Genomic DNA, 27,399 nt, shown 5'->3' with positions numbered 1-27,399 from the left:
GCTCTCAGTAGGGGTAGGAGCTACGTACATGATATATGAAGAAAGACGCACCGCAGGTCCCACGCTAGCTGTCTGTGCAAGCCCAGTGCTCCCAGTTTGCGGCACTTGCAGCCCCCAGCCAGCCCCTGCCAGGGCCCGTCCTGACCCCACAGCACAGCCAGCCCCCAAAACAGAGCGGTACCTTCTCCATACTGCAAACACCCAACGCTTGCCTCAAAAACCCGCCCCAGAACAGCGATGGGGAGCTCTGCTCCACCCCAGAGGACCAAGCCTGGCCCATCCTGCCAGGCACGGCCGGGACTTGGCGACGGAGCCCCCGGCTCTGCACAAACCACCTGTGCTCCAGACGAGATGTTGGACAAACAGCAGCGAACACGAGATCAAGCCTCTCACACACAAGAAGGCTGCCAAAGCATTAACTCCAGCCTTTTCGCTCTTAACTGTATATTTCTCAGTAAAATACATAATATATAGCTCTATAGGACTGATTATAATATACTACAGGCTAGAAATACTCTCATCTTTTCCCTACCGCAATTATATTATTAATCCAATTTTGCATACAGATTAATCCTAGAAGTTATTGCCTTGAATTTATAATTAAAATTCACAGAATAAAGCTTAAATAGTTTTCACAGAGACTCATTATATTAGTGTTTTACATAAAAAGGATATAAAGTTACCAAATGAGAACAGGCATTTCAGAAACTATAAATAATCCTATTTAAAAAAAAATCAAACGCTAAAAAAGTTATGGGAAAACCATAAATATCTTTATCCTCTACAGTAGCTGCTATAGAACTAAAAGAAACCTGTAACACACTGTAGCTAACTCTGCTTTGGTTCAGAACATGAATCATACAAAACAACATCTCTAGAGAAATGCCCAGCCAAAGGAAACACAAAGGGATTGAAAAAATAAATCTGAGGAAATTAAAAAAGTAATTTTTTTTATTATTTCAAAACAATTTCTACAAACTTTATATAAACATCAGGCTATTTTCTTTATAATTTTGTTATTAAAAAAATCCTACAAGCAATCTTTAAAAAAAAGGTAAGAGACTGAAGGCAAGGAAAGGGTGTTGTCATAGCCAAACAAAACTGGCTGTCCTGATTTCATGGATTAATGACCCTTGCCTGGGGCCGACAGGAAGAGACAGAAATCTCCTGGGGAAGCCATTCCCATAGGCCCTTTATGGCATTCAGGGATTTTGAGCCCCTATGGGCCCTTTTACTCCCTGATAAGGCAACATTATCATCTGTAGTGTAAGAGATTCATAAATAGTTCTCCACAAAAATGCTTCACATCACCAGCCCGCTGCAAGACATCTATTAGCGAGGTTTATAAAAAAGCCATCTTCTATAGAAGCAGCCAATCTGAGCACAGCACACGGGATGCAAACACATGGTGTTTGCCTCCATACAGTCTGTTTTGTGTTTACATACCCTCTATAAAACCAAGCAGAAAATTTGGCATCTTTATTATTTTTACACTAGCTTTAGAAGAAAAATACACTGAGGTTTGGGTTTGTTTTGGTTTTTTTTTTTCAGACTCTTTGTATTTCATTGGGCCCTTGTTAGTGTGCAAGATGGGGTCACGTAGGAAGTTTGTTTTCTCTCAAAAGTCGCTTTGAAATTCAATCCAAAAAGAGCATTTGTTCAGCACATCTCATCCGAGGGCACAGTGTTTCCATACAGTCTTTTTGTCCCTTGATGGGCACAAGGTGCTGCTGAGCTTTAAGCATAGAACTCATTTGTAGGGGCTTTCTTGTAGATGGGTTTCTTCCCAAGGTCGTAACTGCCTTCATCCTTTTTCTTCATGCGATAGACTAGGAGGAGGATCAGGAAGACAGCAAACAAGAGGCCCACTGCCCCTCCGGCAATGAGAGCTGGGGGGAGAAAGAAAATGGGTTAAGTTTAAACTCCTGGACAACTCCAAACCATCAGCTACATCTCAAAACCTGCTTCAAGAGTACCAGCCCCAGAAGTGCCCCCAGAGCCAGCGCTGTCCTTGTGCCTGTCACTGGATGTGTTGGCACTTTCAGCAACAGATGTTATTGGAAAAGGCCAGAAATTGCTTTTCATCCAACCATAGAATAATCACATGTTCCACATTAACCAGATCGTGTTAGTATTCCAGCTTAGAGGAAGAAAAGTTTTGATAAAAAGACAGAGATGAAGCAAAACAAAAAGAAAAAACCAAAACCACCCCACCACAATACACAAACAGTGTCAACACCAGGAAAATGGTCCAGCTCTGATTTGAATGCTTTGTTAACTGCCTGCGTGAGCACACTCTGGGGACTGTATTTCAGTTAGACAGCAACATCCCACTACCACCACCACCTCCCTCCAAAAAACACCCTAACAATCAAAAAGACCCACAAAAAACCCCACCACGATTTTCTCTCTTCTCACACCAAGGATGGCCACAAGCCCTCAGTGAAGTTTATCCTTTGCTGTAACACCTGCTCATTGCACTAAATCAGTTTCTTTGTGAGGTGGCTTTGCAATCCACTCTTCCAGTCACTCCTCAGCTGGACAGACAACTGTGGAGCAGCAAGATGTGCTGAGGTTTGTACTCACACCATCAGGTCAAGGGTGTGATGAAGTGTGCCCTGTTCCGTGTGCTGGGGGGAAGCCACTCGCTGGGTTCTGCTCTAGACAGAGGTGCTTAGATTCACACCAGTTGAGCAGGTGTTCAAATCCCTCAGAGGAACTGTCTGGCTCCTGGCAAGGCTCAGGAAAGGCAGGACTTGGGCAGAGGTTAGAAGAAAAATGCCTTAATTTGATATGAAAGTCTATGATGTCATTGATGTACGGCTAGATATGCCTCTCACTAAGGTAGTATCTGGGTGCAGAGCAGCTGCCACATGAGTCATGTGGCACTTAGGCCAACAGTCAGCTGGCAGGCTCAAAAACAAGCTCTTTACCCCAAAAACACAGCAATAGCCTCCTCTTCTGGTCAAGGACTAGAAGGCAGAAGCGACCGTGCTACAGGTAATCACAGAGGTAACATGTCGCTCCCCTTGTCAGCAGAAACTGCTCCCCAGAGAAACAGGGAACAAGAGAAGCCTTTGTGATTTACAGTATTAATGATTTCTCAGGACAAGGTGGAATATTACCTGTAAGGACTTCTGTTCTTTCAAAGATGCTGCTGTTGGCTGTGCTTGCCATGGAGATCTTGTTGGACACGTCCTCTTCAACAGGTGCAGCTTTGTCTGGAATTATTTCGTTGTCCACCAGTGTGTTTTTCTTCTCACCTTCAATCTTTCTCTCAGTATCTCCAGGGATATAGTTGTCAGATATCTACAGAATATAGACACACCACACCCATCAGTAAGCAGCACCCAGACTACCAACAATTGAAAATAGAAGGGTGTGCAGGGAAAAGAAAGTTTGCTTAGTGCATTACGAGTGTGGCTGCTCACGAAGGCAGACTCATCCTGACGCCACATCTTGAGGGGAAAGGGTATTCAGAAAGTGTCACAGACAGACCAGAGTAGCTACGTGCTGCTTAAAACATGCAGAGCCAATACCTACCAGAGGAGTATCCATGGTAGTCAGATACACGGCATCTTCAGAGTCTGAGAAGTCTGCAGAGAGGGAGAGGAAATAAATAACGTTTAAAAACAGGACAGGACACTAATTTTTCCTCTCATTATATGCCATTTTTCCAGAATTCAGACACTTCCTGCAACAGCAGCGACTGCAGACTAACTAGGACTCTTGTTCTCTGCTGACTGCAATTGACTAGTACTTTCACCACTTAATGGCTTTGATTGCACAAGACCATGAGATGTAATCTTCACACCAACACCTCTCCCATGGGAGGGATCTGCAGCTGGATCCATCGGCCCCTGCTGCAGCTGATCGGGTGTTGCCCTGCAGAGCAGGTCTGCTATAGCTTCTGAAGGTAATGCCAATGGAGGGCAATGCTCAACACCCATCCCTAGAGGATGGTTCACCAACCCTCTCGTTACCAGATCTGCCCAAACATGTCAGGCACCAATTTCAGCACTTGTTCTTCCCTTTTAGAGAACAAATGTTCACATAAAGGGGACACTGAGCTACAGAAACTGGTTTGGGCAGGGAGCTTTGCATGTCACAGAATTCACGTGAACACCAGTTAGTCCTTTACCTTGTTTGGCTTCAGCTGAGACACTTTTAGCCTTGTAACACTGCCTCAACAATAGATTATTTTTATTTTTTTCAGAAGTTCTTTGGAGTTCAACAGGAAGGAGATCCAGCCGGTGCCATGCCTTTTCACTTACAGTAAGACAAGCTTGGCTGAGCTCCATCTGTCCTCCCCAAGTGATTCAACATCACAGTACAACCACTTTCACTGTTCTCATCTGTGGGTGCCTACGATTCATACGGCTTTCTCATCTCCACCTGACACTGCAGTTCCCTCTGGAGCTCTGAATGTGCACTTAAACCATCACTCATGACTGCTGGTGCTGGAAAAAATTTCACAGCATCGATTGATGGAGATGCATTGCCCTCCTTCCACACTTACCTCCAGACCCCGATGCATCATCTATTTCTGACCCGTCGGAAGTTAAGTGAGGCCTGAATCCACCAATGTCTTCATCATCTGGCAAGTCTCCGGAGGCAGGGTAGTCAAGCCATCGGGCGTCCATGGTCTCAGTTTCTCTCACCTGAGAAGAGGCGTGGAGAAGTGTTAAGTATCAGGCAACTCTTCAGAAGCATTTCACAAAAGGTCAGGAGTTCAGAGCCTGTGCTGAGCACATCACTTCCATCAGAAGAACATTAAATGCTGAACTTCCTCTCCACCAAAAGCATTATCTTCATCACGCTGGAAAGAGCTGAATTCCCCTAGAATTTCTCAGAACAGAAGTGAGAGCCAGCCTGGGGGGGGGGAATTTCCTGAGGGCTATAGATTCAGGAGGTTCACTTTAACCCACAGGGTGAAAATAACACAACAGGATCTTGGTCAGGAGTTTGTAGCAAAAACATTTGGAAAAACAATACCTTCAGTTTTTCATAAGGAAGGATTTGGAAGGACTTGCTATTCCCAGAGGAAAAAGCCTGGCACCTTTAGGTCAGTTTTTTGCATAGCACTGCAGCCTCATGCCAAGACAATTCATTGCATCTTGTATTGGGAACCTATTTCATCACCCAAGGGTTAAAATCTGGTCTGTCAGTTCAGCTGAATAGCAGTGCAATATAGTGTGACGTTCAAGAGCACTCGCTATCAGTAATGACTTGCCTGAAGGAAGAGCTTCCCCTGCCTCACCTTTTAAAATGTGAGTAAACAAACAAGTCTGTAAAATGAAGTCCCAGATTCCGAAGCCCGATCACTGCAGCTACAGACACGTTGGGGAGAGCAGGAGAACCTTCCAGAGAACCAGCTGTTTGGCCGCAATGGCAATTCACAGACCAGAGCTCATTTGCACTTGGACCTTCAAGGAGCCACAAGCGCAAACCTCCTGCCCTCACTGAGGTTCTGCAATTTCCCCAGAACTATTTCTCCTCGCCAGAGCCCTGGGGCCAGCCCCGGTGTGGGTACCGCGGGTATGAGCTCTCGGGTTGCTCAACACCAGCCCACAGCTTCCAGCAGCTCCAGATGCTTCCACAGACATGAAGTCATTGCCATGGTGGGGAACTCGACCCCTTCCCCTACAGCACAATGCGGATGGGTGGGTCCCATAGCCAGGGGCTAAACTGCCAATGTTTTTTCATGCTGTCCACACAAAAAGACTGGAAGGCCTTTCTGAAGGTTTATCTACCCCAGAGAGCACTTTTAAAACATTCCTTTACTTCACAATCCTGCACATTCAAGGGCTCTTCTGAATGTAGAGATTTACCACGAGCCACAGCCTCACAGGGGGAGAAGAGCAGAGACCGGTAGGGACAGTCAGAGCTGGGTGGCACCACCCCAGCACTTGCTGCTTCCTCAGGGCAGTGGGAGACCCTGAACAGCTGGGATCACCTTCCTCCTCACCTGGCCACACCTGGCCCATCCCACAGCCAGCAAAACACCTGACAAATGACATCCGCTATCAATCGCACAAGCCAAGGCCAACAATGAGCCACAAGCCATGTGTCAGCTTCCTCTGCCCACAGCCCTGCTCCCAGCCCAGACCTCCCTGCCCATTAGCCTGCTGGTTTTGCCAGAAACGAGGCCTTGTGGTCAGGACAAGATGTTTCTCATTTTGCATAAGGAGCAGTGGCTACTAGATGTGCTTTTCATCAGCTTATTGAGGCATCTTTGGTTTCCCCAGCGACTCTGTTGGAGGATAACCAAATGAACAGGCCAGAGGGCACGAAGGGCTGCGGTCAGCTCTCCTCCAGACCCCCTGTCTCCACTCTGCCCAGCCTGGCACGAGGTGATGGGGATGGGGCTGGGGAGGAAGGCCAGCTGGGAAGAAATCCCCCTCCCGGCCTGGAACCGGGCATTCCTAATGTTACGGATCACTCACTGCAAGGCAAATTCATTTCAAGGTATGTGAAACGCAGCCAAAGTCAGACCTGCAATGGAAGCCGCTGCCAGCAGGCAGTAGTGTTCCCATGAGAGCTCCTGGCCGTTTTGTCCAGGGCAGGAAGAACCCAATTCCCATCGTCCCGGGCTGGGGAGCACGTTCGCTGCAGATCTGAAAAACCGGCTGCTGTGCCAGGGCAGATCACGTTGGCCAGGGCGCTGTGCCGCACCCCTCTGCCAGCTCACGTCCTACCTTGTTATGAATCACGGCCAGCTAATGTCCTAACGAGGTTGGCTCAAGAAAACCCGTGTTTAGGCCACCGAGTGCCTGGACAGCAGACTGGCCTTATCAGATCAGCCCAGCCATGAGCAAAGTGGTGGCAGACAGCCACCATGACTAGTACGTGCTGTGGAACGCACCAGGTTTGGCTATCAGAAAACCCTATTTAAATCAGGACAGACAGTGTTTACAACCCAGAGGACCTAACACGGAAATCACTGACTCACAAGCGTAAATAAGATTATATGGGAGCGTTCCCTGAAGTCACTTTTCATCATCCTCTGAAGCAAGGACAGGGAAGTTCCTGGAAGCCACAAGAACTTCTCAAATGGTGCAGGAAACTCTTCTTGTGGGCAGTAAGCCTCATTTTACAGATTGATCTTCCAGGGAAGTCAGAGGGCTGCTGGGCACCTCCAGCTTTCAAGACACGCTCTCCTAGAGGTCAGGCTCTTCTGGGAGCCAGAGCACAGGCAGCCTGTGAAGAGTTAACACGGGAGAGCTGTGCTCACAGAGCAGGTCTGGAGCAGGCACATTCCTCACATACACACCTGCGAGAGGGCACACAGGCACTTGCACACATTTAAAGGCAAGGGCTGTGGGCTTCCCAAGCGCTACATAAATATATTCCTGGATAAATGCTGAAAAAGTACATCCCTTTCCAGAAGGATGAAGAAGGTGCCCGTGCTTCCTCTCACTGGCAGGCTGCAGCCGAGAGGAAAAAGCCGGGAGCCTGCCACAGGACAGGGCCAGACCTTGCCAAGTCGTCTCTGGCCACATTCAGCTTAACACCTTCTGCACCAGCGCTGCTGGGAGCTGCTTTCCACCACCTGTTTCCACCACTGGAGCTGGGCCAGGGACTCGCTGGGAGCGTCAGACTGAGGGCTGCACGGCCCCACCTCGCCCCAGCAGCTGAACTCGAGCCTTACTATTAATATGCTCCTCTCCAGGAGGGGTCTGTACAGAAATCAACCTCTTCTGTGGGGGTCTAGTTCCAGCATTTCTTCCTCATGTTAAGCAGCTTTATCCCCAGTAAGCACCAAGGGGGATTAACCAGCCTGCCGGGGAGCAGCAGCTTTTGCTGCCTGCCAGTGGCAAAAAGGAGTTTATTCCCTGTCAGACAACCCGCACGTCAGGCACGTGAACTATGAGCGTCATTCCTGGAAAAGCTGGGCACAGAGGTCTCATGTTTGAGCCCGAGACAGGCTGCACTACTGGCTGAAGCCAGACACTGTTTGCTCAGCTCAGGCACAGGAATTACAGCCCTGGCACCCCAGGCTGGGCTTGCAGCCTTGCTGTGCTCCATCCCTAGCACACCCTGCTCCATTTTGTGCTCCCGGGACCTTCACTTACAGCCCCAGCCTACAACCAGCTTCTCTCAGAGCAAGAACATCTATCTATTGAGGCAGCAATCAAAGTTTATGTCAAACGTGTGAATTTCCCCAGCCGCTGGCTAGTTCTGGGAAATAACAAACCCAGGCAGCTTGCCTGCCCCAGCCCACACGTCCTCACCACAACCTTTGCAAACCCTTTAAAAAAAACCCCAAATGATGTTTTGAGGCAGAGACAAAGTTTTCCAGACGTCGAACTGGCTTTTATGGCTGGTCCTTTTCTCTGATCAAACGCACTGGAGTTCATTAAAGCTTCTTTGAAGGGTCAGAGCCAGCAAGCTGCAAAGGGACTCAGACCTGCAGAGACTCGGGCATCCAAAGCGCAGGGAGCTCTTTATCAAGTTTATAACTTTGGCGCGGAGACCCAGCGCTGGCTCCTGCGGCTCCCGCCCCAGCACTGTGTACACACGCCTAGGAGTAAACAGGAGCAAGGTGAAAGTCAACCTCTCCTAGACAAAGGCACATGGAGCTGGGCCAGCCTGGGAGGTGGCACAAGAGGGGGCAGAGATGCAGACCTGTTAACTCTTTGCAGCCTGCGGGGCCAGAGAGACCCAAGTGGCTCCTGGTGGTTTTGTCAGGGACTCTGCATTAGGGGACAGTTATATGGATCAACTTGTGAGCAGCGTTACACAAAACATCTTTCCCAGACCTGTGCTGTCATGGGCAGATGTCACCTTATGCCACCACAATGCACATCCAGACCAATTTAACAAGGAAAGGCTCCCGGACAACACGAGCAGCTGTCTGCATGGCCCAGCCTCAGAGCCTGGTTATAGAGAGATCATTCTTGCAAAGCCACCAGCCCAGCCCTTGCGCTGCCCTGCATCACAGCCCAGAGAGCACTGAATCCAACGGGGCCTTTCCAGTGCAAGGATGCAAAGCTCTGTAAACCAAGCCCCAGAGAGGGGATTTCCAGACAGTTCACTTCCACTGAGCTCCTGTAGGAGCACACAAGCCAGGAAGGTTCTAAAGCTCATGCAAAGTGTGCAAAGGAGCAGGGATTAGGAGCTGAGCTCACCCCCTTGAAAACGTCAGCCCCCCAAAACCAGGAGAGCGGAGGAGCCAGCAGTGCTGGGAATGGGGTGAGCCCGGCAAACAGGGCTGACCTCCAAGGGAAGAGGCACACAGCGAGGTAACAGGCACAGACAGCTCTGTCTTCCCTTCTTAATAACCCTTAAAAGAAAGTTATTAGAAGTGACATGAGCTTCCGGCAGAGGCAGTTCCTGCCAGACTAGGAAGGCAAGGGTCTATGCTTCCCCCAAATCACCCCCTACTCCCACCAAGCTCCAGCTCCATGGAGGGGGGAAAAAATGCAAAATACAAAACTCACTTCTGTCCTGACAGTAAAGCAAATATCGATATTTCAATCTAGGTCACACCTAACCCCTTCAACACAGCCATGGTAACACATCCACTTGTGCTAACTCCTCATGCCCATGCCCGGAGGGCAACATCTTAACTCCAGTTCCTGGTCAGTCTGTCCCACATAATTCCCAGCACACCCGTCGCATTGGCCTCTGTGCCAAGGGACAGCAGTTAATCAGCTTTCATCCAGCCACATGTGTGTGTTAAGTTGCACAACAGGCTCACCCTGAGGCTTCCAGACATGGTTAAACACCACTGTACCTTTGCTCAACACCTTCCAAGCAGTCCCAGAGCAGGGCCACAGGCACAGTGGCTTTGAACAAGGTCAGTCTTGCCTGTCTCCTCTCTGACAGCCACTGTACAGGTGACTTTCCCATCACCGTGAGCTGCAAAGGTACACTGGGAACACCTCTGAGGACTAAGTGGGAATCGGAGACAGAAGCACAGACCAGGGCTTGCAGGCGGCTCCTGGCTGGCAGCAGGAGAGCGCACCACATCTCCAGCACCCCAGGACCAGTTATGGCGTGCTATCTCTTCATGCCTCTTTTCAAAGAGGGAAAAAAAAACCATTTTTTTGTAATTGTGCTCGGTAACACATGCAAGGAGCAGGGTCTTGCTTAATAAGACAGAGCAAGAGCAAGCTGCAGGCTGATGAACTGCTCAGCTGGTAAAAGTGTCACTCATTCAAGGTAACTTAGGAACAGCATCCCCAGTGCCTGTCCAACCAGGTCCCCATCTCCCCGCGGCCACAGAACCGGGCCTGCGCGCTCGGACGGGGCGGGCGCAGGAACGCGCGCCCAGCGCTGCCCCAGCCCGGGCCAGCCCCGCTCACCCCATGCGATTCTTTAAGCTGTGCCGTCCCAAGCAGCTCTCCTGGGGGCTCATGCGGCAGCAGAGGCATAATCCCCGTGACAATGACACCGTAATCCCGAGCTCTGGAGAGCAACTCGCTGTCACGAGTGCCTTCTCTGCAGCAGGGATGAATCCTCCTGGGCTCTGCTTGCTGAAAATAGGCTTTCCTGCCCTTACAAAGTCAAACCTCATCTACCTTTTAACTCACGTGCGTTTGCTTACACACAGCCCGCTCTCTCCAGACCACACTGCACGTGTGTGCCTTCCAGGCCACGCCGTAGAAGCGAGCAGGAGGTCGCAGAGATTACAAAGGAATGAATTCTTGTTTAACTACACTTGCCTGATTATCAACCAAGAGCAAAGCCATAAAGATTGAGCCCTTTGCCAAACAGGCACATGCTGGGATCTGTTTACTGCAACGGTGGCAAAATAGTTGCCCTAAATACTCAGTGCCCAGCTCCTGAGACCTACGGAGACCAAGAGGGAAAGGAGATGACAGCATCCCCCTCCAGCTCCGCAGACAAAGCTCAGCAGGCAGTTGCAGATGGCTGTGTGTCAATCACTTGCCCTGAAGCAAATAAAGATAAGATTCAGGAGGGGAAAGCAGGAGCTCTCATGTGACTCAGGAGAAAAAACAATTACAGCAGAGCCATTTCGTGCCCCGAAAGACTCTTGTGATCACAGGCAGTGATACACACCTAGTTCATAAAGAGATTATATTTTTTTTATAGTATTTACAAACCTGATCATAGGTATTTCACACACTTCACTGCCCAGGGCTCATTTCAGAAGTCGGAGAAATCTATTCAGGGTTAAAAAGGAATTAAGTTTTTCTGGCTCACAGCTCACCCTGAGTTACCCTGTTCTATACCAGGAGGCTCCTACTGCATCCTTGTCTGTGGAAGAAAACAAAAGAGGATATAAAGGCCCCAGCAAGCAGCTTTTCCATCAAGGATGATTTCTCATGCTGATAGTTGGGATATTTCATCTATCACATTTCCCCACACACCAGGGAGAGGCCTGTCCTCACTGCCCTTTCCTAGAATACAGCTACACCCCAATATTTCCCTGGACACGCACAAAAGCGGAATTTCCCCTTGGCAAGAAACGCGTGACATGCATTTTTGGGATCTTTATGCTACCTCATGCCTGAGTGTTAGCAAAATCAAGCCAGACAGACACCCAGCTTCAAAGGGTGCCTTTCCTCACCATGCAGCTAATCTCGGCTTGTTTGTACAGTCAAGATCCCCAATGCTGCACCCTACAAACGCTTCCCCTCCCACAATCCATTTTAATCTAATCAGAAGTAGTAGCCCAAAGATTTAGGCTTAGCCCAGGCAGCTGAGCTCTGCCAGCACAGTTATGCTATTTAGAGTTTTGCTCATTTGGCAAAGCTACCAGCAAAAAATTGTAGCAGAGGAAGTTATCAGCATGAAAGCACTTGAGAGGGAGTATCCATGCCACTCCACTATCAGGCGATATCCGTGTAAGCATTTAGACAAACAAACATTTCAACAGCAGGGAACTTCCTAGTTAGCTCCAGCAGCAGAGCTGGAGTTTTGGTGCGGAGGGGTGTTTTGTTTTTTAATAGAGACATTCCCGACTTACACAGAGGTTGCCTTGGCTTGGGCCCAGAGAGCAGCGGCCACAGCCTGTGTGCTATTAGGAATAACGCAGCTGTACTTTGGGAAACCTGTCACTCCTGGGAGCATTCTCCTCTCTTGGAGAGCTCTGGAGTCCCAACCAGGCTTCCTCCCCTCTGCAAGGCGGGGATGAGCCACCGGCAGCAGTTTCCCAGCCCTCCCTGACAGCATCTCAGCACCCCCACTGTCACAGCCACGAGCAGAGGGACCAGGCTCTTGTTTTGGTCGCTCCTTCCCCGGCTTTGCAAAGCCTGCGCTCAGCTGGACTAGCAAGTTGTTCAGTAACCAATGTGCAGGACCAGCTCCTTACGCTCAGCCTCAGGAAATTTCAAATTAGCGCCAAGAACAGCCCGCACATAAACAGTCTCCTGCAAGATCCTGGCTCCAGAGTCTGCTCCACTGCACACTGTGGAGTTGTAATAAATATTTATCTCACGGAGGAACAGAGTCTTCCAAAGGAAAGGCTCCTGACATCAGCAAGGACTGTATTTCCATCTGGGGGAGAGACCGCTTCTCTGTTTTTAAAGGGGGACATCAGCCCACACAAGAAGTTTCTGCCACACTCCTGGCACCACTCTAGCCAGGATCCGTCCCCCACCCATGGGTGCACAGCAGCACCCCATCACACCAGGCACCCTCCTTCCAGCCACCTGGACTTGTGGCTACTGGGCCATACCAGCCATCTGGGTACGAGTCCAGGCAGGCACTTTCCCAGCCACTAATGCACGTTAGCACTTATTTTTATTGCTATAGTTGGACTGTAAAGGCAGCTGAAGGGCAGGAGGCGGCACTGTAAACAGGGCAAGGCCACCACCCTATTCCAGTTTTACGGCAGACAGCAGCAGAGTTTCAGCTGTACTGTGGTGGAGACACCTTTTCCCCTTCAGCAGCTAAGGCAGAGCAGCATCAGAAGAGAGAAAGCCTTCCCATGGCGGGTTTTGCTTTCCCTGACAAAATGCAATTTGCTTAAGCTAAAAGAAACCTTGTTTTTGCTTAACGTGATGCTATCCGCTTGGGTAACAGTGCTACGGGTCTCCCAGTCTCCTTCCCACCCCAAGGAGTGTCTCTCTTGAGATTTTAATTAACTACTTTGATTTTTAAGTATCCCAATAATTTGTCTAACGAGAGCCACTTGGCATTTTATGAGAGTCATCTCAGCCTCAAAGGATTTAAGGATAAAACTGACAAGAGTGTATATTTCCAGCAAATTTTACAAGTGTATTTTTCATGTCAGCCAGCCTTCAGAAACTGAGAGGGACGCAGCTACATCTTGCGTGTTTTCCCCTCCTACGCTGACATTTTCTCCAGGCTCAGGATTAAGTATTTAACCCCGTCTTTTGAGACTTTCCGCTCCTTCAGCTCGCTTTGAACGCTTCCACTCATTGCAGATAATAATGCCGCTTTCCTCTCTCCCCTGTGCAACTTTCATTTCCAGCTGTATCTGTCTGAAAACACAACAACCACAGAGCTGCCAGAGCAAGTTGGTGGCTGCTCAAGACAAGGCCGTTTTCTGATACGCCTTTGCCAACGCCAGCTCAGCCACAGGCTGCAAACATACGTCAGAGCCCGATGATAGCTTTTTGCCCACCGTAGCCACAACCTGAGGCAGATTAGATGAGAGGCAGCAGTGAAGGCAGCCAGTGTCCAGGGCACCACAGACCGGCTGCCAAATAGCGTTAGTTTTGCTTGCCACCCCTTTTCTAACCCCATGAGATCCACCTCTATTGCTGCAGCACATCGGAAGTCTGAGTCATCGCTTTGGGTAAGGGGCCAGGGACGTTACTCAGAGGGTGACAGCAGAATCCCTGGGAGCTGCGAGGCCAGGAAAGTGCCAGAAACCCTGAGTCAGAGCGTGACTGCTGTGAGCCGGGGCTGACGGTGACACACGGCAGAGCTGGGCAGAGGCAGCAGCAGCCCCTGGACAACCATCCAGGAGCACGCTCAAAGACAAAAAAATAGCCTGAACAAACCTAGAAGTGCAGCCCTAACAGCTCATTAACGTAGGATCTTTTATAGCCCCCCAGAGCAGAAGCTTAGTACAAGTTAAACTCTTTAGCTACGCTGCCCTGTCTATTCAGAACCACCAAGCCCAGTCTCATCACAAGAGTCTCATTCTAGTGCAAATCATCTGAATCCTTAATCTGAAGTGTTTGCATTCCACTGATACTCAAACAGCCACACATCCTCCGGTCTGCACAGCGTTTGTCCCCACTGGTTTCACACTGCTTCAATGACATTATCTGCTGGTTTGAGGCTGCAAAAGCAGCACAACCCCGCTGCTGTTACAGGGTATAAGGGAACAAGCTGTATGAAGTGGAGGGCGAGAATGAAGGTGCAAAGATCTAAGAGCAGCCTGGAGAGGACAAATGTTAAAAGCAAGTGTTTTGAAGGATGGACGCTCCTCTTTGTCTAGCCAAAGTGATAGCTGGGGAGTTCTGTGGGACTGCAAGCCACAATAACTTAATCAAGTTATCTTAGGAGTCAATGTAAATCACTTACATTGCAGACAGCAGAACCACATTACCACGCTTCTCTTGTTGGTATGGTCACTATCACCAAATTAAGAAAAAAAAAAGCTTTTAAAGACAAAACCCATCAAACCATCATCTAAGTGTGAACGACTTAACACACACTAAGTGGAACACAACCCAGTGTTAACTTACAGCCAGCCAAGAGGATTCAAGCATCCAGCACATTTTCAATGGCGCGTTTACCAGCACCAGGAGCGGGAGGGAAGAGGAAAGCAGCTGCGGGAGCTGTGCTGGTCTGTATGCCCAGCAGCCAGCCAGGCTCCCTCCTCCAGCAGCACTCTCAAAGTCAAGTTAGCTGCTTCCAGCTTGTGGTGGAAGTGGGACAGGAGCGTACCAAGAAGGCAGTAACCCACCACAGGAAAACCAGGGAAAGGTCACACTAGGCTCCACTTCAGGTATTTGACAGCAGCAAATGGCCTCCTCACCCCAACCATTCTGACACCTCGAGGCAACAGTAAAGCCATCAACAGAAGCTTGGAGGGGAGAGGGGAAGACATGGGAAAAAACATTTTCACTGTTGTTGGACTGGGTACAGGCCTTTGCGGGACCTCAAGTGCCAAGGACTTGGGAGACAACAACAGCAGGGGCAGCAAGAAGCAATCATGTTGGCCTTGACTTCCTAGAGTGAATGAGTCTCTGTACCACGACTCTTAAAAGTCCCAATTTCAGGTCCCGATTTGCCTCTTGTGTAAGCTGCTTGGAAAATTCTGAACCACGAGAAAGTGCTCTCCAGCATGAGAGCTGGCAGGACTGTGCTCCCACCCCCAGGGTATTTCCACCTCTCGTATGGACAAGGTGCTGGGCTGCAGAAAGACCCCTGAACTCCTACCCCCTGAGCTGTGCATGCAGTTCCACAAGGTACAAGGTTCTAGAGGAGCTATTTCTTTCTATACATTACAGGCGTTTCACCCCAACAGCCAGCTCTAGGTTCAGCTACCAGAAGTCATGAGCTCCTTCCCTTGAGGACTAAGGGACATCACCTTAAGACTTCATCATTTTGCTGCTCTGTGTTTTAGGGAAGCCAAAGCAAAGCCAGGATTTACTCTACACATTCAGCTGCCCCGTGAGTTTTCCAAGTCAGAAGGTAAAAAGTAAAATGTGCAGATAGCAATGTCTTGATTTGATTGGGAGGGACAGATGAGAAACTGGGCAAAGAGCAGAAAGAACAGGCCTCGGGGATCAATGGCAGCAGGACAAGCCAAACCGGTTTTAACATTAATAATGCTGTACTACTTTCCAAACACAGCTATCATCAACAAGACAGCAGCTTTGCCAATCAGGAGGCCTCCAAGCGTGATTGCTTTAAACCAGCAAACAGAGCCCACAAACAGCATGAAGCCTCCCCCCCTCTCCTTGAGTAATCAATCCTCTGCCAGCAGCGTCTTGGGTTGGATTTCTGCTTGTCCACACTGCTGGACACACACACACACGACATGGTGCTGTACAGAGACTTTTTCTGCCTACTTCAAGGCAGGAAAGTAGGGCAGCTGCAGCAAGCTTGGAGCCCATCAGCACTGGGACAGGCCTGCAGGGCTCAGGGCACTGGGAGCCCTCCCATGGCTCAGACATGGGAGCAGCCCCAGCCCGCAGCAGGCAGACACCGCTGCTGCAGGGGACGTCCCTTGCTTCCCTCTCGTGCTGCCAGGGGCACTTTTACATGCCAAAAGTACAGGGATTGCTCAACGATGCTACTCTGCCCAAGCAAGGCAGACCTCGTGTCCTCCATTAGCTCCACTGATCCCATGTCTGGGTGGCACTGGTGGCTTTCCGCCCATCCCCAGCTGCTGGCCCCTAAAGCACCTTCTGTGAGACCCCCATCCTCGCACAGCACGAGCAAAGGGGAGCACCCTGCCCACACAGCCTTTGCTTTCTGAAGCTCTCAACCAGAGAGGGCCGGGGAGCACGGGGAGACGTCAGGCTTCAGCTCCAACCTCCCCACGGGAAATACATGATGTTCTCACAGCGAGCTGCCGTAACAACCCACCCACAGCCTCAGCACCGACGTCACGCTTCGGTAATACTCCCCACCCTCTTACACATCCAAGATTGCTTCATGTGGAGAAATCCCATCTACACCAGAAAGCCACGCAAGGGGAAAGGAGCCAAGGCATTTCTGTTTGTACAGGCTTGGGGAAATATTCAAGCACCGAATCACTCTCAAAAGCCACGCTCTTACATAAGCACAAGAAATACAATCCCTGTCTTGTTAAGAAACAGCTACCTGTCTTCACCCTGCCCGCGCAGAAAAAACTAAGAGCCACATGCTGTGCAGCCCTGCACGTTTTGGCAGTGCTATTTAAAAAAAAAAATAACATGGGAGGAGCGCCAGCAGAACTCTCCCAAACAGTGTGTCATCCTCCTCTCCTCCCCAGCAGCCTGTAACCCAAACAATTTGTTTGGATAAGGCTTTATAGTAGGGCAGTGTTACTTCTCAAGCATACACTCTATCTTAGGTAGCTTAAAATATATGGACAAATACTTCGTCCAAGTTCTACATAAGGATTTACAGAATACATCTGTGCAAAATTTGTTGTCTTTGCAGAAATCCGATGCTTGCAGACCACCCAGTTCCCCGGGGACACCAAGTTGCATTTCATACCAAACATGGTCAATGCAACTACCAGATGCTGTCTGCCCCAAAGGTTTGCCCTACTAGTTTGGGCCAGTTCTCAAATGAGCGATTCACGTGCTTAATAGCAGGGATAAAGGCACCAGATTAGAGTAAAGTGGATTTGGGCTGGTCGATCTTAGCAGAGAGTAGCTGACAATTACTACAGATGCTCTCTGTGGGAGTTTCCTACTCTACAAGCAGCAACCCCCAACCCCGTGTCCCTATTTGAGAGCAGCCAAGCAGCAGAGCCTTATCAGTTCTGATCTGCCCACCCAGCCTTCAGTCCAGAAGGAAGCAATGTGGATGATTAAACCTACTTCTGAGAACCCCTGATCTCCTGCAGTTATCCTAATCTCAGCAGCTCTTTCAGACTAGCAGAGGAATCTGCCCTGACTGCGTTATCAGCAAGATGGACACACACACGCACAAACAAACAGCAGGGAAGGCAAAATCCTGAAATTTCTGCTTCGCCACAAAGATCCCACACGTGCCCAGCTTGATGCATCCAAACTGTTTCACCTCCTTATATGTTTAAGAGACTCTTAAACCCTCTGTGGTAGCGCATCAGTTTTCAATCCTATGTGGAAGTGAGGAAGGTTTGATACACATAAAGACAACAGGTACCAGCACAACCAAACCCAGGTAAGGCTGGAAAGCACTGTAATGCACTGCAATGCACTGCACACACCTGACCCACCACACATTCATATAGATGAGGGATTCAAGGAATTAAGTCTATGACTAGCAGCTGAAGATCAAAGCTGTAATGGAGAGCAGTTCATTTCTATCATGTACCCTTTACAGCTCTAATTCCTGATTACAGAAGAGGAAGACCAGGTTCACAAGTGCTTAGTGGGAAGGGGACATGTGACGGGTGGCACAACCGCTGGGGTGGGTAGTGACAGGGTGAGCAGTCCACATGGGGCACACTGGGCCAGGACAACACTGCTTTGCCATCAAACAGAGGAAGCAGCGTGCAAGCCAGGCAGGGGAACCGCAGGAAAGAACGGGAATGGACATATTCCCATTAACCCATTTTGTCCCCTCCTTCCCTGGAGAAGGACAAACGGTGGGGGACAGATCCCGGGGAAGGCAGCAGTGGCTTTAGCTCTCAGGTAACTAGCAAGCGGGACCCACCACAAGTGCACGTCCAGCACAGTGGGCAGCAGCCGGGTCACCCAGCCACCGGAGCACCCTTCCCTGCTACCGGGGCACGCAGGCAGGGGACCCTCTCCCGTCCCAGGGACTCACCGACTCGGCGGCGGCGGGCAGGAGGAGGCCGAGCAGCAGGGCGGCGCGGAGCACGGGCGGGACACGGGACAGCGGCATGGCCGGACCGGACCGGGCTGGGCTGTGCTGGGCGAAGAGGCTCCGACCGCGAAGCTCACAGGCTGGCGCAGGCAAATCTGCCCGGCCCCGCCGCGGCGCTTATAGCAGCGGCGCAGCCCCGCGGGGCGGAGCGTGGTTGCCGCCCGCCCCCGGGAATGCCCGCGGCCCCGCCCGCTCCGGGATGCCCGGGGGGCTGCGGGCTGCCCCGCACCGGCAGCCGCATCCCCGGGCGGCCGACACGGGGACTGATCGAAGCACGCGGTGAAACCCGGGGCAGCCGGGTCGGGCTATGCGGTGCGGGACCCGCTCTGCAGGGCCACGGGCACTGACCTGAGGGGTTGGAAAGGAGGGAAAGGGAAAAGGAAAGGGGGAGGGGAGAAAGGGAAAGTAGAGGGAGAAATGGAAAGGGAAAGGGGGGAGAATGGAAAGGAGAGAAATTGAAAGGAAAAGGAAGGTAGAAAGGGGAGGGAGAAATAGAAAGGGAAAGGAGAGAAATGGAAAGGGAAGGGGGGGAAAGGGGGAGATAAAGGAAAAGGGGGAGATAAAGGGAAAGGGGGAGATAAAGGGAAAGGGGGAGATAAAGGGAAAGGGGGGATAAAGGGAAAGGGGGACGAAGGAAAAAGGAAAGGGGGGATAAATGGAAAAGGAAGGTGAAAAGGGGGAAGGGAAAAAGGGAAAGGGAAAGGGGGCGAAGGGAAAGGGGAAAGCAGGCCCACAGTAACCATTTTCGCAGCATTCCACAAGTGACAGTCTTACGTTTACAGAAAACCGAGATCAGCTCGCAGCATGTCATCGCTGCGGTTATCCGGTGGGGTGTTACATCACAGGGTTCTTGTTGGAGACGGAAAATGAAACTGCTCCGTCTTTTTTCTCTGTAAGCAGCAAGTGCAAAAAACCCACACAGATAAAGAAGGGAAAAAACCCAACAGCATAGTTTAACTATTTCACTGTTTCTTGTCTCACTAATAACTTTGCCTGACCATGAGAATTTGCCTGAAAGCATCCATTTCAGCCCCGTAACAACCCGAGGTGCACCTGAACTGCCAGACTGGTACACCCTCTGTGTCAGTCCCTGCTTCATATTAGTTTGCGCTTGGGATCTAGTTTGTAGAGAATAAAGTATTTTCTTAACGGGGAAGCTATGCAGAGGCTACAAAGCCTGTGTGCCACGATCCCACCTGCCAGGTACAGATGCAAACTCTGTGAGATCTGTTTCTCAGCCCGCTCCAATACTACAAAGCCATCCCAAGTGAACTTGTAGCCTTCCCCCGTCCTACCTTTACACGCTAACCCTCAAACCAAAAACATCCCTAAGGTGAAGCAGCCATCCCAACTGCCTGCTCCTTTGGGAATAAGTAGGTACAGACGGTGTGAGCTGAGCCCATGAGGTCTTCTCAATGTTTGTTAGGACCATGCCTGCACACATGACCGCTGGCAAGAGAATCTCCTGGCACCGCTGTGCTGAACTGGCTGTGGAGCCAGTTGGCATAATATGAAGTGACAAGGAGCACTGCTCAGAGTTTTAAAAAATAAGATTTAAAGACAGCATATATCCACGTGAGGGTAGGAACCAGCCTGGAGGAGGCTGTGGTGGGGTTTCCTGTGGCACCTGACCCACTGTGCTCAGGACAGGGATGTATCACCAACCCTCCAGCTCACCTCAGCATCCAAGGCCACCGAGGACACGAGGGAGGGATCAGCACTGTGGGCTGGGTCGCTGCCCTTCCTCATTACCCTCACTTCATCATGGAGCTGATGAAAGCTGCTCCTGGTGCGGCCAGAGAGCCCAGCTCCAGTGAGTCTCCAGCTCCGGGCACCCAGCAGAGCTGGCAGCAGAAGGTGGAGAGGAACAAGAGCACATGGGTGAGTCAAATGTGCAAAATCTGGCCCATACCATGAGAAAGTCCGGCAGGCAGGGGACAGCAGGAGGTGGCCAGCACTCCACACCTCCCCAACCCTCTAAACGGCACCTGTATTTGTGTGCGCGTGGCCATGACCCCTCTACACCTCCTTCCAGGTAAAGCAGCCACACAAAGACACTTTCAAAACCAGCTGCCTGTATTGTGGCTATAAACACTGCGAACCTCCTGTGAACTTCCTCTTCGAACAATCACAATACACCGTGCTCCTCCTGGTTGTCGTACCCTCAGCACACACTCCCTCTGCCAAAAAGTCCCCTGCACGACACAGGACACTGTTTTCCCTCCCAGAGAAGTCCTGCCTCGACAGAACAGAGAGGAGCCAGTTTGCCTACCTGGCTCAGGGACCACGCACATCGTCCATCAAAGTCACACCTGCACGCACAGTCCTTCACGTAAACTGGTAGAAATCTTGGCCTTCTGGAAACAGAAGAGAAAATTCAACTCAACCTTAATGTATTTTCCAGCCTTGAGAACAAATGAATGTAACTTTACCGATGACATTTTCAAAGTGCATTGTGTAGATCCACCTCCATGACACACACACATTCTGCGACTGTATCTCAGAAGCATTCACATGAGAGGAAAAGCAGCCACAAAAATCATAGTATGGTTCTGTAAATCCATGACATAAAATAGCCTGCTTCACTTTGTCCTTCAAATGCCCCCTCTCAAAACACTGGCATTCTCCTATCTCTGAAATAATGCAGAAAAATCGTGGGTATATGACACTCACTGAGAGCGACAGGACAAATGGGCCCAGCAAGAAAAAATGGACAACTGAAATGTACTTTCCTGAAGCCTCACTACAAATAAGAGAAGCGGAAGAAGGATAGAACACACATTGAGCCACGCATTTGTTCTGGGTGATGAATTTTAACATTCAAGGTGTGCCAGTTCCCTTCTCCATCTAAAAATTACAGTTGGCAGGGAAATAAGGTAGCCTGGCCACCATTGTTCCTAACGCAGTGTTCAACAGTAAGCATTTAGTCAACCCTTGTGTTGAAAAGAAACTCCTGCTAGTTCCCAATACACAACACAAACATGCTGGAAGTGGAATGGAGCGTCCAAACACAATTCATTGGGAGAGTAAGGGAAAAACCACATTTTTACATGACACGTAAAAGAATGTCGAATTAATCCTGAGAAGGCCACAGGCAGAGCCCTTTAGACAATTCTAGATACTGCACTGGCCAAGAAGAGAGTTTTTCAGCCACACTCAGCACAGTCCCTACAGGTAGATTTTAAAACAAGCCTAGAGTAGGATTCTCAAGCACAAAGAAACCTTAAATAGAATTTTAAAAATCTCCCCATGTCCACTCAGTACGCTGAGCTCTTTGGAAAAACGCACCTGCACACGGTGTGGGTAGAGGAATGGAAGCAAATGAAAACTCTCTTCCCACATTTTGAGCTACTTAAGGCTAAGTTATTCTGGAATTGTGTAAGCTCAGCCTGACTGTCCCTTCAGCAAAGGTCAGTGTGGCACAAATCCTACCTGCAAGAGGGAAACGAACCCCAGCAAGGGTCAGTTCAGATAGCACTGCCCTTTGTACACCAGCTGGTAAAATATGGATCACCTAAATAAACAGCTTCCTGGTTTAGGCAATGATTCCCAGGGAGGAAAAACAATACCAGCCTATACAGCCATTTCCCATGGAAAGAATCCCTGGCTAAATAGGGCGTTCTTACCCCATACTGCTGGTAAAGTGACCATGACAGCTGCATGTCATCCAGGTACACTCTCAGGGCGTCTGCTCTATCCTGGGCAAATGGCCAGTTCTTCTCCCACCTGTGCTCTCCATGACACGGTGGTGTCACACACAAAACAGTCAGCTGGTTAAAAAAGGACAGTCTAACCAGAAGCCAGGCGAACAGCACCTAGTATGGCTCCCTAGAAAGCGTGATCTCCGTGTTTCAACATCCTTTTCCCTTTAATGCATCTTTCTGCTGCAGCTGAATTTTGTTTGAACGAAAGAGGAACAAAAGAAAACTTGAAAATGTCGCTTATTTCCACAAAAACATTTGCCTTCCAGCTCCACTTTAACTCTTTCCCACAAAGCAGGGGTGTGGGGCCAGGCTCCCCATGGGGAGAACACCCCCTCTTCCAGGAGAAGGACATGGTCCCCTAAGCTGGAGCAGCCTGGAGAGGAGGGAGAGCTGCATTTTGGAGCACAGACAAACAGACGTGACCGTGTAACACACCATCACAAAGTCAGCCAGGAAATGAATTCATGGCAGCTGACTTGCAACACAAATGTCTTTGTGCCACAGCACTTCTCTGTCCATCTGGGGAGGGAGCAGCCCAAGGTGGGAGGGAGCCCCAACTCCCACCTTCAGCAACGACCGGGCAGGAAGGAGCCTCCAATCTGGAATGAACTCGAGTCGGTGCCTCCCAAATCACCAGCTCCTAACTTGTGATCCCAGGAACTATTGCATAAACCAGAAATATTGTTGCTGATGACTTTGGCTGTGGAAAGACACCCAGCAATTATACCAACGGTCCTGCCTTACACTAGCTTGGAGCTTTAGTCGGCTATTACTACAATTTTTCTGGCAAATGAAAAGTCAGTCCTATAAAGCTTGTAAAGGAAAGAGGGAGTAAAAATTATCTAAGTGGTGGCTTGCATGTCTCAGAGAGCCAAGCGCAACAGATTTCAGGAAAGGAAACCAATTTCTACCAAGAGTTACAGAGGAAGTGCTGAATTTTGCAGCTTATGCTCACAATGTGCTGGCAGCGGGCAGCCCTGAGACAGGCGGGATTTTCCCGTGTTTGCTTCTGCACTGGCTGAGGCTGGTGAGCTTCTGCAATGAGAAATTCTCTGAAAGCCCAAGTCATAACTCAGCAGTGGTGGCCCACGGCCACCGCCTCTGCCTTGCACAATCCTTTCTAGGAGCGACAAGTCCAAGAACAGGGAGGAAAATGTGTCAAACCTGCCTCAGCACAGTGACATCCATAGAACGAGGGAGGGAAATCACGCAGCCAAGCTGCACAGGGAACTTCCCATGTGGGGACATGGAAAAAACGTCATGAGAGAATGTCAGAGATCATAATCTGAGTTCCCATTGCCAGAAATATTGCACACCCACGAGTGATGTGAGTCGACCACCTCCCATAAAAGGTGGGTTTCCCTTTTGCCCTCCTCATCTCTTTTTCCAGGTGACAAGAGCTCTGTGGCAATTCCCCTGTCCATGCCCTGGGAAGCTTATCTCCAAAATGCCCCGTCGTCCCACACAGCCTTGGGGATTTTAGTATTCAGATAGCAGGCACTCTCGTATCTGAAGCCGAGCAAGCAGGACAGCTCATTGAGGCCACTGAAACAAGCTCTGGCAGTTGAGAGCAGATCACAGAGCAGGTACAGCAGAGCACGAGGGACTCTGGCACCTGGCCATCTCATGGGGCATAAGAAGAAGAAACCCCCATGAACCAGAAGACACCTCCGCAAAGAAGCCAAGCTGGATGCACGGTCAGCCTTGTAACAGAAAGGAGCTGCCAGGGCATCCCAGGACTCAAAACAACACCCTGATGCCCCACGGCCTGAAGCTAAAATGAGCACAGCTGGGCAGCAGGTACCAACAGTCTGAGCGCCCATGGGAATTGGCCTAGAGATGAAAGGAAATATCCCAGGACAAACATTTCTTGTATGTTCGGTATCTGTGTCATTTTAGCAAGGGCTGCTCAGCCAGATTATCGAATCCCTTGACACAAACCCAGACGGGCACCATGCGGGAGAGGGGGAGAGCCCAGAGCACGGCGGCACGAGCAGGAGCTGGGTGCGGGTGGCTGGGCTGGCGGTGCCAGGCTGAATCCTGCCAACAGGATCACAGGAGGGCTGGGGTTGGAGGGACCTCTGGAGATCATCCCACCTGCTGGAGCAGGGTCACAGAGCAGGTCACACAGGGTCGTGTCCAGGCGGGTTTGAATGTCTCCAGAGGAGGAGCCTCCACAGCCTCTCCGGGCAGCCTGGGCCAGGCTCTGGCACCTCACAGGAAAGAAGTTTCTCCTCCTGTGTGTCAGTCTGTGCCCGTTGCCCCTCGTCCTGTCGCTGGGCACCACTGAACAGTCCGGCCCATCCTCTGACACCCACCCTGGAGATATTTAGCAGCACAAACAGACCCCCTCTCAGCTTCTCTTCTCCTGGCTAAACAGACCCAGCTCTCCCAGCTTTTCCTCATGAGAAACAAGCTCCAGATCCCTCGTCATCTTTGTGTCTCTCCACCGGACCCTCTCCAGTAATTCCTTAACAATAAATTTCCCCCATATAACAAACCAAAATCGTGCTGAGCCCGCTTTCCTCCCGCTCTGCGCTCCCGGCGAGACCCGCCAGGCCCCACGGCCGCCCTGCCCCGAGCCGGGCCGCATTAACCGGCGGGCTCCGCTGCCCGGGTCCGAGCCCTCACCTCCGGGCAGCGGGGAAGGCAGCAGCGCCCCTGCCCGGTGCCCCGGTGCCGCCGCCGTGCCGGAGGTCAGGGGTCAGCCCCTCTTGGTCCCGCTGAGGCAGCGACTCGCCCTCCGCCGCGCTAGGGGGCGCTGTGGCGCCGGCGGACCGCCGGCCGCTTCCGGCGCGCTGCGGCGGGCGGGCGATGGCGGCGCAGTTCCGCAGCTACGTGTGGGACCCGGCGCTGATCGTGGCGCAGATGGTGCTGCTGCAGGCCGGGTACTACAGCTCGCTCGGGCTCTGGCTCGCTCTCCTCGGTACGCTGGGCACGACCGGGCCCTCCCTCCACCAGGTGTTCAGCGACGAGGTGAGGGGCGCAGGGCCCTGGGGCGGGGGGGCCTCGCTCGGGGGTCCCCTTGTGGGGACAGCCCCCACTCCTTGTGCAGGTATTCCTGGGGTCAGGGACAGCCCCCACTCCTTGTGCAGGTATTCCTGGGGTCAGGGACAGCCCCCACTCCTTGTGCAGGCATTCTTGGGGGTCAGGGACAGCCCCTGCTCCTTGTGCAGGCATTCTTGGGGGTCAGGGACAGCCCCTGCTCCTTGTGCAGGTATTCCTGGGGTCAGGGACAGCCCCCACCGGTATAGCACACTGGTATAGAGGCAGATCTCCCCCAGTCTGGGGGCTGCCCCCCGATGTACAGAGCCCCCGTATGGAGGCAGACCCCTCCCTTTGAATGGGGGGTGCCCCCGATATAGAGGCAGCACCTCGCAGTATAGGCGTCACCCCCCTAGAGTAGAAACAGACACCCTGTGTAGGTACACCCTGTATAAAGACAACTCCCCCCATAGCCCCAGAATGGAGACAGCCCCCCACCCTGTTTACAGTATAGAAACAGACCTGTCCCCCTTCAATAGGTACCCCGGGCAGAGGGACAGGCCTCTTAGCAGGACTGCCATAGCTGCCCAGGCTCCTCTCACAGGTCACAGCGCAGGGCTATGTGGCTGGGCCGCAGGAGCAGGTTACGTGCTGTGGGCTGTGATTTGTGCCGTGGTTTCCTACTAATAGTCCTGTGTAGATTTTAGGCTTCTCAACCCCACCGGGGAGGCTCTCCATGATGGCTTTCGTCCTCAACGCGCTCACCTGGTAAGTCAGCAACTAGCTGGAACACCCACATCTTATCCTGTCTTAATATTAAACTTTAAAAGAATTCAGCGTGACCTGCTGCTTCTCTCAGAACATCTCCTGAAAGCCTTGTGCCTGGTTGAGCGTGTTTGCTGAGGGAACTGCTAAATCCTGGATCAGTCATGTCCTCTCACTGACTCAGTTTCTCAGCCGGGAAGGAGATTTGCTTTTGTGAGAGGTTTTACTGGAAGTTAGAATTAACGGATCTCAGCAAACACTGCTCTATAAACAAGAATGTATTTTGACCCTGCCACTGGGCAAAGATTACTGGGGGAGATTGTGCAGAGATCCAGGCAGGAATTTTTAAACTAAAAGCTCATTTCCCTGCCATCAGATGATGAAAAAGCTGTAAGCGCTTAATCCTTGCTGCAGTGGCTGGGAGCAAGGTCAGAAACAACCTATCTTTAAAACAGATAAATAATTAGCAGCAACAACTCCTAGTAGCTTTTGCTATGTCCCCTTGTCCGTGGTTAAAGCAGAGTTTGCTTATTAATCTGTGTTTTGCAGTGCACTGGGCTTGCTGTACTTCATCCGCCGGGGAAAGCAGTGCCTGGACTTCACAGTGACCGTTCATTTCTTCCACCTCCTGGGCTGCTGGATTTATAACTCGCACTTTCCCTCCACCCTGACGTGGTGGCTGGTGCACATCGTGTGCACCGCCCTGATGGCTGCGATCGGGGAGTACCTCTGCATGAGGATAGAACTCAGAGAAATCCCCCTCAATTCTGCCCCCAAATCCAATGTATAGACTCGCTCTGGCAACAACATGCTGCGTTACGTCATTGTTCTCAGCACAAGTGCATCTAATGCCCGAGAATCATTATTGGAGAAGCACAGCAGGTCTGTTCAGACTTTTTGTTTGGTTTTTGGACCTTGGTGACTGCATGAGTGTGAGCATCTCCTCTGGCATCAGCCAACAACGGGGGATGAGCAGATGTTTATTTTGTTAACACAAAGCATTTAATATGACTGTACAGCGAGTGTGCTCTTAAAAACTCTTCGCTCATGAGACTGTTAAAAGCCAAGTAGCAAAACTCGATGCGTGAGGAGCATCTGGAATTTAAGAAAAGTGGGAGTGCCCTGTGTGGGTAATGCAGTGGTCAGATCCTCTGGTGGGAGCTGGCACAATGAGCAGTGGGGCTGGGAGCTGCTGCTTCCCATCTGTAACTTGTTTTGGGCTTTGGTTGGAAGTCAAGAGAGTGAATGGATGGGAAGAAAATAGTTGTACTTACCTGAATCACCAGCTGAGACACTAAATAACCTGTAATGTTAGGTGGGTTTGTTTGCTCTTTCCATGTTTAATACATTGAGATGTCAGACAGCAGTTTGCTGAAGAAATCTTTTGTAATAATAAAACTATTCTGTTGCTCTGAGCGTGTTATTGTTCTCCAGGGAAGCTGAGCACTTCAGGAAATACCACAAGTGCCTGTGTTACGGCAACAGAAGGATTCAGCCAGGGAAAAGCACGGGGCTGTAA

General features: G+C 50.7%; 2 protein-coding genes across 4 annotated transcripts; one reads left to right on the top strand and one right to left on the bottom strand.

Annotated features, from left to right (window-relative positions):
* Nucleotides 1-935: 935 nt before the first annotated feature.
* On the bottom strand, nucleotides 936-25,711 carry SDC4 (syndecan 4). 3 transcript variants are annotated; one of them, XM_082065044.1, is made up of 6 exons: nucleotides 25,638-25,711; nucleotides 20,699-20,783; nucleotides 4,520-4,661; nucleotides 3,544-3,596; nucleotides 3,126-3,309; nucleotides 936-1,889 (listed from the first exon to the last, which is right to left on the bottom strand). In XM_082065044.1, exons 1-6 carry the CDS (start codon nucleotides 25,694-25,696, stop codon nucleotides 1,738-1,740), a joined length of 675 nt encoding a protein of 224 aa, XP_081921170.1. In that variant the 5' UTR covers nucleotides 25,697-25,711; the 3' UTR covers nucleotides 936-1,737. The 3 variants fall into 3 exon arrangements, with proteins under 3 accessions (XP_081921170.1, XP_081921171.1, XP_081921172.1); XM_082065045.1 differs by lacking the exon at nucleotides 25,638-25,711 and adding an exon at nucleotides 22,053-22,072; XM_082065046.1 differs by lacking the exons at nucleotides 20,699-20,783; nucleotides 25,638-25,711 and adding an exon at nucleotides 18,367-18,535.
* SYS1 (SYS1 golgi trafficking protein) lies at nucleotides 24,923-27,295 on the top strand. The gene is made up of 3 exons (XM_082065047.1): nucleotides 24,923-25,106; nucleotides 25,816-25,883; nucleotides 26,430-27,295. Exons 1-3 carry the CDS (start codon nucleotides 24,945-24,947, stop codon nucleotides 26,668-26,670), a joined length of 471 nt encoding a protein of 156 aa, XP_081921173.1. The 5' UTR covers nucleotides 24,923-24,944; the 3' UTR covers nucleotides 26,671-27,295.
* The last annotated feature ends 104 nt before the right edge of the window (nucleotides 27,296-27,399 follow it).

Source organism: Streptopelia decaocto, assembly GCF_964273445.1.
Source record: "Streptopelia decaocto genome assembly, chromosome: 14".
Classification (NCBI taxonomy): Eukaryota; Metazoa; Chordata; class Aves; order Columbiformes; family Columbidae; genus Streptopelia; species Streptopelia decaocto.
The sequence above is the reverse complement of the archived record's forward strand: the minus strand, read 5'-3'. Positions and strand labels throughout refer to the sequence as shown.